General features: G+C 43.7%; 1 protein-coding gene across 4 annotated transcripts in view; it reads left to right on the top strand.

Moving 5' to 3' along the window:
• The window catches only part of HGTX (HGTX homeodomain transcription factor), a 110,416-nt gene extending 100,231 nt beyond the window's left edge, over positions 1 to 10,185 (top strand). For 2 of the 4 annotated variants that reach the window (XM_071687925.1, XM_071687924.1), the window contains exon 3: positions 9,040 to 10,185. In XM_071687925.1, coding sequence (XP_071544026.1) covers positions 9,040 to 9,339 — 300 coding nt within the window. In that variant the 3' untranslated portion in view covers positions 9,340 to 10,185. The remainder of the gene's footprint in view (positions 1 to 9,039) is intronic. The other 2 variants (XM_071687928.1, XM_071687926.1) reach the window with 1 other exon arrangement.
• Positions 10,186 to 10,447: the final 262 nt, after the last annotated feature.

Here is a 10,447-nt window from a genome sequence, read left to right as displayed (position 1 = left end):
CCTATTGTGGTGCTATCAAAACAAGCCAACTGTTAAATTAAAACAAGCCTATTGTGGGCCTATTAAAATACGCCTATTGTGGGCCTATTAAAACAGGCCTATTGTGGGCCTATTAAAATAGGCCTTTTGTGGGCCTATCAAAAATAGGCCTATTGTAGGCCTATCAAAATAGGCCTTTTGTGGGCCTATTAAAAATAGGCTTATTGTGGGCCTCTTAAAACAGGCCTATTGTGGGCCTATTAAAAATAAGCTTATTGTTCGCCTATTAAAATAGGCCTATTGTAGACCTATTAAAACAGGCCTATTGTGGGCCTATCAAAAATAAGCTTATTGTGGGCCTATGAAAATAGGCCAATTGTAGACCTATTAAAACAGGCCTATTGTGGGCCTATTAAAAATAAGCTTATTGTGGGCCTATCAAAAATAGGCTTATTGTGGGCCTATTAAAATAGGCCTATTGTAGACCTATTTAAAGTAGGCTTACGGTGGGGCCTATTAAAAATAGGCCTATAGCCGGTTAATTTAGAAATACCACAGGCCTCTGATATGGTTATCATCATTAGCGATAAGGCTCAAAACCAGACAGCGAGGGCAGTGGCAATGTAGATGGAGGAGGAGGAGGAGGACGAGGAGGGGTGTTAAGTGATGGAGTGCGAGTGTGAGGGAGAGGAACGAATGGGAGCGAGATGTGTGGGCAGATCTGACGTGATGGAGCGTGCGTAAGTAACACGATGGAACACACGGGGGTGAAGTGGGTGGGTGTGTGTATGTGTGGGGTGTGACGGTACGCGCGCGCGCGGGTGTGGCGGAAGTTCGCGCGCGCCGCGCGTGACGGCGCGAACGTGACGGAGGTCGTCTCACATGGTGACGCAAGGCCCCCCCCCCCCCCCTAGATGGCTGGTGACTCCTTAACGAGGCGTAAGGACGGAGGCAGTTGTTGGAGGGGAGGGACAGGTAGTTAAGTTAGATGAGGTTAAACTCTTTGACTTAGGGAGGGAGAGTCAAGGGGTGTGAGGGGTGGGGAGAGAGAGAGAGAGAGAGAGAGAGAGAGAGAGAGAGAGAGAGAGAGAGAGAGAGAGAGAGAGACAGTTCTCGACCGCCCTAACCACCACGGTAGCGCCAGCGTGGGTTGAGCCCAGCTTTTCCTTAGCATCACAATTCATCATCATTGCTCCTCCTCCTCCTCCTGTCGACAACCTCACCTTGTGCCACACCTCCCGCCCGTAATTTCCTTAGTATTCCACCGATGGATGAACAACCTCTCTCTCTCTCTCTCTCTCTCTCTCTCTCTCTCTCTCTCTCTCTCTCTCCATTTATCCTCCTCATTATCAAAAATCAGCGTCGCCCCGATAAATAAACAACTTCTCTCTCTTCATTTATCCTCCTCTTTGTCAAAAATCAGCGTCGCCCCGATAAATATATAAACATATGCGTCACGCAACGGTATCAGTCACTCCACCGCTCGCTCACTTTACGTAAAGCCCTGCTCTCTCTCTCTCTCTCTCTCTCTCTCTCTCTCTCTCTCTCTCTCTCTCTCTCTCTCTCTCTCTCTCCACTCCTCCCTCTTCCTCCCCGCCCGTCGCCGCCGCCGCCCGGGCCCCCGGCGTGTCAATCACTTCCGCTCGCTCAGTCACAACGCGCCACCAACTTTCAATAAAACACAATCGGCCCATTTGTCAATCACGAGGAGCCGAACCCTATCACCGGCCGGCCGCGCCACTCCGGCCCTTGCGCCGCCCGGGATTAAGGCCCAACGCGGCGTCGGGCAGCTGGCGGAGGAATAGGGAGGTAATGTCGACTCCGACAGCCACGGATAATCTGACAATGGAGGTAAGCGAGTAATGCATAGGCTCCATCATGTCCCAGTATTATCCCCAACACACCTCCTCCTCCTCCTGGCTCCTCCTCCTCCTCCTCCTGGCTCCTCCTCCTCCTCCTCCTGGCTCCATCGCGGGGTGTTTTTCCCTCCGTCCCTTCTTCTTCCTTCCCTTTAATCAAATCCCCTCCCTCCATCCTTCTAATTCAGTGCGTGGGAAACGGTCCTTCTTCCCTCCACGCCTTGAGGCTACGTACAGACCTATCACCCCTTCCTCCCTCCCTCCCTCGCGCTCCCTAACTAGAAGGCAGCTCCCTCCATCCCTCCTTCCACACACACACACACACACACACACACACACACACACACAATGCAGATCATAACAGTTGAAATGCACCGGAGGACAAGAGAGAGAGAGAGAGAGAGAGAGAGAGAGAGAGAGAGAGAGAGAGAGAGAGACGCTAAATCCCCATCGTAAATCCCCAAACCCTCCTTGAATCTCCCGCCTCACCTAGGCTGGGCCTGTCGTAATCCACCCACCATCACCACCACTTACGTCGCTTGGATCATACGACAAACGTAAATTAAGACGAAGACCTGGCGTGGTAAACTGAGGTCCAACAGGGGGGGAAGGGCCGGGGGTGGAGAGTAAACGAGGCGAGCGCGTAGGGCGGCGCCCCGCGGGGCCAGTCAAGTGGCGATCGTCATCTGTTTGTGTTTGCCCGCCTAATCCTTTGTTTGGCCGTGTGAGGCCGGCTGAGCACGCCATACCCGCCGGATTGATTCGCAACCTAATCCCATCTGGCGATAAACTGACAATCGTTTCCGTATTCAATTCTTTATTTTGGTGGGGGGGGGGGGGGAGAGAGAGAGAGGAGAGGGAGGGAGGGGGGAGGAGGGGAGTTTAATAAACGTTCATAAGCGTTCACAATGAACGCTTGTGCTGTTCACTGACTATATATATAGAGAGAGGGAACTACCTGAACCCTCCATTGGAAATAGGGCCAAAGTACACAAATTTGAATATATATATATATATATATATATATATATATATATATATATATATATATATATATATATATATATATATATAGGTTTTTTTTTTTCCTATGAGTCTAAGGGGAAAATGAAACACGATAAGTTCCTAAGTGCACTTTCGGTTAATAATCACAACATCAGAGACACAAGAGAGAAATATAACAGTCAGTTGACATACATCGAACAGACGAAGCTAGGACGCCATATATATATATATATATATATATATATATATATATATATATATATATATATATATATATATATATTGAAGATTTGTTGAATGTGTTTGATGATAGAGTGGCAGATATAGGGTGTTTTGGTCGAGGTGGTGTGCAAAGTGAGAGGGTTAGGGAAAATGATTTGGTAAACAGAGAAGAGGTAGTAAAAGCTTTGCGGAAGATGAAAGCCGGCAAGACAGCAGGTTTGGATGGTATTGCAGTGGAATTTATTAAAAAAGGGGGTGACTGTATTATTGACTGGTTGGTAAGGTTATTTAATGTATGTATGATTCATGGTGAGGTGCCTGAGGATTGGCGGAATGCGTGCATAGTGCCACTGTACAAAGGCAAAGGGGATAAGAGTGAGTGCTCAAATTACAGAGGTATAAGTTTGTTGAGTATTCCTGGTAAATTATATGGGAGGGTATTGATTGAGAGGGTGAAGGCATGTACAGAGCATCAGATTGGGGAAGAGCAGTGTGGTTTCAGAAGTGGTAGAGGATGTGTGGATCAGGTGTTTGCTTTGAAGAATGTATGTGAGAAATACTTAGAAAAGCAAATGGATTTGTATGTAGCATTTATGGATCTGGAGAAGGCATATGATAGAGTTGATAGAGATGCTTTATGGAAGGTATTAAGAATATATGGTGTGGGAGGCAAGTTGTTAGAAGCAGTGAAAAGTTTTTATCGAGGATGTAAGGCATGTGTACGTGTAGGAAGAGAGGAAAGTGATTGGTTCTCAGTGAATGTAGGTTTGCGGCAGGGGTGTGTGATGTCTCCATGGTTGTTTAATTTGTTTATGGATGGGGTTGTTAGGGAGGTGAATGCAAGAGTTTTGGAAAGAGGGGCAAGTATGAAGTCTGTTGGGGATGAGAGAGCTTGGGAAGTGAGTCAGTTGTTGTTCGCTGATGATACAGCGCTGGTGGCTTATTCATGTGAGAAACTGCAGAAGCTGGTGACTGAGTTTGGCAAAGTGTGTGAAAGAAGAAAGTTAGGAGTTAATGTGAATAAGAACAAGGTTATTAGGTAGAGTAGGGTTGAGGGTCAAGTCAATTGGGAGGTAAGTTTGAATGGAGAAAAACTGGAGGAAGTAAAGTGTTTTAGATATCTGGAAGTGGATCTGGCAGCGGATGGAACCATGGAAGCGGAAGGGGGAGGGGCGAAAATTCTGGGAGCCTTGAAGAATGTGTGGAAGTCGAGAACATTATCTCGGAAAGCAAAAATGGGTATGTTTGAAGGAATAGTGGTTCCAACAATGTTGTATGGTTGCGAGGCGTGGGCTATGGATAGAGTTGTGCGCAGGAGGATGGATGTGCTGGAAATGAGATGTTTGAGGACAATGTGTGGTGTGAGGTGGTTTGATCGAGTAAGTAACGTAAGGGTAAGAGAGATGTGTGGAAATAAAAAGAGCGTGGTTGAGAGAGCAGAAGAGGGTGTTTTGAAATGGTTTGGGCACATGGAGAGAATGAGTGAGGAAAGATTGACCAAGAGGATATATGTGTCGGAGGTGGAGGGAACGAGGAGAAGTGGGAGACCAAATTGGAGGTGGAAAGATGGAGTGAAAAAGATTTTGTGTGATCGGGGCCTGAACATGCAGGAGGGTGAAAGGAGGGCAAGGAATAGAGTGAATTGGATCGATGTGGTATACCGGGGTTGACGTGCTGTCAGCGGGTTGAATCAGGGCATGTGAAGCGTCTGGGGTAAACCATGGAAAGCTGTGTAGGTATGTATATTTGCGTGTGTGGACGTATGTATATACATGTGTATGGGGGTGGGTTGGGCCATTTCTTTCGTCTGTTTCCTTGCGCTACCTCGCAAACGCGGGAGACAGCGACAAAGCAAATACATATATATATATGTATATATATATATATATATATATATATATATATATATATATATATATATATATATATATGGGAGTGGATTTGGCAGCGGATGGAACCATGGAAGCGGAAGTGAGTCATAAAGTGGGGGAGGGGGCGAAAATTCTGGGAGCCTTGAAGAATGTGTGGAAGTCGAGAACATTATCTCGGAAAGCAAAAATGGGTATGTTTGAAGGAATAGTGGTTCCAACAATGTTGTATGGTTGCGAGGCGTGGGCTATGGATAGAGTTGTGCGCAGGAGGATGGATGTGCTGGAAATGAGATGTTTGAGGACAATGTGTGGTGTGAGGTGGTTTGATCGAGTAAGTAACGTAAGGGTAAGAGAGATATGTGGAAATAAAAAGAGCGTGGTTGAGAGAGCAGAAGAGGGTGTTTTGAAATGGTTTGGGCACATGGAGAGAATGAGTGAGGAAAGATTGACCAAGAGGATATATGTGTCGGAGGTGGAGGGAACGAGGAGAAGAGGGAGACCAAATTGGAGGTGGAAAGATGGAGTGAAAAAGATTTTGTGTGATCGGGGCCTGAACATGCAGGAGGGTGAAAGGAGGGCAAGGAATAGAGTGAATTGGAGCGATGTGGTATACCGGGGTTGACGTGCTGTCAGTGGATTGAATCGGGGCATATATATATATATATATATATATATATATATATATATATATATATATATATATATATATATATATATATACACACACACACTGTCTAGACAACGGCATACAGAAGCGCAACATCTACAAAACGAAACTTACAATAAATAATTCGCGACGCTTTACTCGCTATTAATTTATCGTTTATTATCTGGACCCGCTTATCGCACGCTCTTCAAACGGACCCTCGGCCTATCGCAAGGCCTACGGCGTGAACATGCACGGGAGCCGAGTAATTAAGATCCGACGCAGCTCATAATGACACCAAGAGAACGAGACGTGTGTGTGTGTGTGTGAGTGTGTGTGTGGAGCGAGACGACCTCCTCACGGCGAAGTGGCCGATACGGGACGCGCTTGTTAAACCGCTGATATAGCGGGAGGAGGGTGGGTTGGCTTGGCTTGTCGACGCCTAGCGACACATACACACACACACACACACACGCACTGTGGTACCCGCCGCCACCACCGCTCACGTCGCCCCTCCACCACCACCACATGGCCGACGTGTTTGGTGGCCGGGGGTTCGTCTTGATGGCGGCCTCGCGCGCGGGGGAGCAGACCCAACTGACTGGCCATTTTGTTGTGCTGGGTGGCACCAACTGTTCATCCTGGTGTTAGCTATATTTCTATGACGTATTATCTGTTTATGGGACAAATTTATAGCTATATTTCTATGACGTATTATCTGCTTATGGGACAAATTTATAGCTATATTTCTATGACGTATTATTTATTTATGGGACAAATTTATAGCTATATTTCTATGACGTATTATCTGTTTATGGGACAAATTTATAGCTATATTTCTATGACGTATTATCTATTTATGGGACAAATTTATAGCTATATTTCTATGACGTATTATCTGTTTATGGGACAAATTTATAGCTATATTTCTATGACGTATTATCTATTTATGGGACAAATTTATAGCTATATTTCTATGACGTATTATCTGTTTATGGGACAAATTTATAGCTATATTTCTATGACGTATTATCTGTTTATGGGACAAATTTATAGCTATATTTCTATGACGTATTATCTGTTTATGGGACAAATTTATAGCTATATTTCTATGACGTATTATCTATTTATGGGACAAATTTATAGCTATATTTCTATGACGTATTATCTGTTTATGGGACAAATTTATAGCTATATTTCTATGACGTATTATCTATTTATGGGACAAATTTATAGCTATATTTCTATGACGTATTATCTGTTTATGGGACAAATTTATAGCTATATTTCTATGACGTATTATCTGCTTATGGGACAAATTTATAGCTATATTTCTATGACGTATTATTTATTTATGGGACAAATTTATAGCTATATTTCTATGACGTATTATCTGTTTATGGGACAAATTTATAGCTATATTTCTATGACGTATTATCTATTTATGGGACAAATTTATAGCTATATTTCTATGACGTATTATCTGTTTATGGGACAAATTTATAGCTATATTTCTATGACGTATTATCTATTTATGGGACAAATTTATAGCTATATTTCTATGACGTATTATCTGTTTATGGGACAAATTTATAGCTATATTTCTATGACGTATTATCTGTTTATGGGACAAATTTATAGCTATATTTCTATGACGTATTATCTGTTTATGGGACAAATTTATAGCTATATTTCTATGACGTATTATCTATTTATGGGACAAATTTATAGCTATATTTCTATGACGTATTATCTGTTTATGGGACAAATTTATAGCTATATTTCTATGACGTATTATCTATTTATGGGACAAATTTATAGCTATATTTCTATGACGTATTATCTGTTTATGGGACAAATTTATAGCTATATTTCTATGACGTATTATCTGTTTATGGGACAAATTTATAGCTATATTTCTATGACGTATTATCTGTTTATGGGACAAATTTATAGCTATATTTCTATGACGTATTATCTGTTTATGGGACAAATTTATAGCTATATTTCTATGACGTATTATCTATTTATGGGACAAATTTATAGCTATATTTCTATGACGTATTATCTGTTTATGGGACAAATTTATAGCTATATTTCTATGACGTATTATCTATTTATGGGACAAATTTATAGCTAAATTTCTATGACGTATTATCTATTTATGGGACAAATTTATAGCTATATTTCTATGACTTATTATCTATTTATGGGACAAATCTATAGCTATATTTCTATGACTTATTATCTATTTATGGGACAAATCTATAGCTATATTTCTATGACGTATTATCTATTTATGGGACAAATTTATTGGGAATCTTTTTTTCTTCTATATTTTCTACACCATTTTAAATATGGGACAAAAGTATTGTTTGCTTGTTTTCTATATGTTACACCATTTACGTCTATCTTAGCGGAAGTGTTTAAGTAAACAGGTTTGTCTGTAGAGTCAGTGATATGCAAAGTAGTTATAATGAAATCCTTTCCTATCATTGGTTGATGTATATGAGGTGATGGTTCGTTGATGTAGGTCATCAGTTGATGTATTCGTTGATGTAGGTCATCAGTTGATGTATTCGTTGATGTAGGTCATCAGTTGATGTATTCGTTGATGTAGGTCATCAGTTGATGTATCCGTTGATGTAGGTCATCAGTTGATGTATCCGTTGATGTAGGTCACCAGTTGATGTAGGTCATCAGTTGATGTATTCGTTGATGTAGGTCATCAGTTGATGTATTCGTTGATGTAGGTCATCAGTTGATGTATTCGTTGATGTAGGTCATCAGTTGATGTATTCGTTGATGTAGGTCATCAGTTGATGTATTCGTTGATGTAGGTCATCAGTTGATGTATTCGTTGATGTAGGTCATCAGTTGATGTATTCGTTGATGTAGGTCATCAGTTGATGCATTCGTTGATGTAGGTCATTAGTTAATGTATTCATTGATGTAGGTCATCACTTGATGTATTCGTTGATGTAGGTCATCTGTTGATGTATTCGTTGATGTAGGTCATCAGTTGATGTATTCGTTGATGTAGGTCATCTGTTGATGTATTCGTTGATGCAGGTCATCTGTTGATGTATTCGTTGATGTAGGTCACCAGTTGATGTATTCGTTGATGCAGGTCATCACTTGATGTATTCGTTGATGCAGGTCATCAGTTGATGTATTCGTTGATGTAGGTCATGAGCTGATGTATTCGTTGATGTAGGTCATCAGTTGATGTATTCGTTGATGTAGGTCATCAGTTGATGTAGGTCATCAGTTGATGTATTCGTTGATGTAGGTCATCAGTTGATGTATCCGCTGATGTAGGTCACCAATTGATGTATTCGTTAATGCAGGTCATCAGTTGATGTATCCGCTGATGCAGGTCATCAGCGGACTGTGTGCACTGCAGTGAGCGTTGCTATCAACACCCCGTTTTCTTTTTACTTCCCCCTCCCCGCAGGTGTGGTTCCAGAACCGGCGCACGAAATGGCGGAAGCGGCACGCGGCGGAGATGGCCACGGCCAAGCGGAAGCAGGAGGAGGCGGTGGACGGGTACGGCGAGGAGGAGCAAGAGGACGAGGAGGAGCAGACCGAGACCAAGCGGCTCAAGCAGAGCCTGGAGGAGCACCAGCAGGAGGCGGGCGCCGCCCCTCCCCAGCCCCAGCCGGCGTCCCACATGCCCGCGATACCCGGCCACTCCGCCCTCACCCTGGACGCCCACTGCACCTCCGCCCGAGACCTGCCCTCAGACATGCAGTGAGGCCTCCCACACGCGCGCGTCGCCCCCCACCTACCATTTGTTCTTGATCGTACCCCAAAAGGCGTCGAATGGGGTTGGATCTTCCTTCCGTTTGCCCTCGTAGACCTGGGGGCCCCCCGAAAAAAAAGGGGGGGCCCTCCGAGGCCGAGGGTCTGCTGGGCCCCCTTAAAAAAAGGGCACCTCCGAGGCCAAGGGTCTGCTGGGCCCCCTTAAAAAAGGGGCACCTCCGAGGCCAAGGGTCTGCTGGGCCCCCTTAAAAAAAGGGGACCTCCAAGGCCAAGGGTCTGCTCGGGCCCCCTAAAAAAAAAGGGGGGCCCTCGGAGGCCAAGGGTCAGCTGCCCTTTGCCCCTCATTCCAAAGACTATCTCCCCCCCTCCCCCCCTGCTGGATGGTCTTGTAGAACTGTGGAAATGTTAACTATAGGGTGATCATTCAACCGAGAGGCGTGCATGGTCGAGGTCCTGGCGGGCCACCCCCCCGCCCCCCTCCCCCCACCAAATAGCCCTGTGGGAAGCCCCTCTCTTGCCCCGAAGGTGAGGGAGGGAGAGGGTGTGTCGTACGCCCACCACGCCCATATATAGAGAGGTGTCAGTGCTTCTGCGAAGGCATCAACCCGTAGATTAACCTACACAGTGACAAACATCTATATATATATATATTATTAAACGTTCAAATTCTGGTTAAGTCGCGAATTTTATAATTACACTTTTAAAAGAGTCTAAACCTATTTGAAGGCCATTTTTTGAATCGTATTAGCATCACATTCATTCTTTGAATCTTTTCCCTACGAATTAATACTCGCAAATCGAGCTTTACCATACACACATTTGTAATGTATATATATATATATATATATATATATATATATATATATATATATATATATATATATATATATATATATATATATATGCAAAGAAGAAATATATATATATCCATTAGTATTTCCAGAGGTCTGACGTGGGGGTTCTCTTCTTCCCCTCCCAGTTCTCTGGGAAGAACCAGTTTGGTTAGACTGGTGTACTGGGTTACGCCTGGGGCCCCCCCAGTTGGCTGGGCGACTTTGCCAACCACACACACACACACACACACACACACACACACACAC

The sequence above is a fragment of the Panulirus ornatus genome, chromosome 44 (assembly GCF_036320965.1).
Source record: "Panulirus ornatus isolate Po-2019 chromosome 44, ASM3632096v1, whole genome shotgun sequence".
NCBI classification, from domain to species: domain Eukaryota; kingdom Metazoa; phylum Arthropoda; class Malacostraca; order Decapoda; family Palinuridae; genus Panulirus; species Panulirus ornatus.
This window is presented reverse-complemented; position numbering and strand designations above follow the sequence as displayed.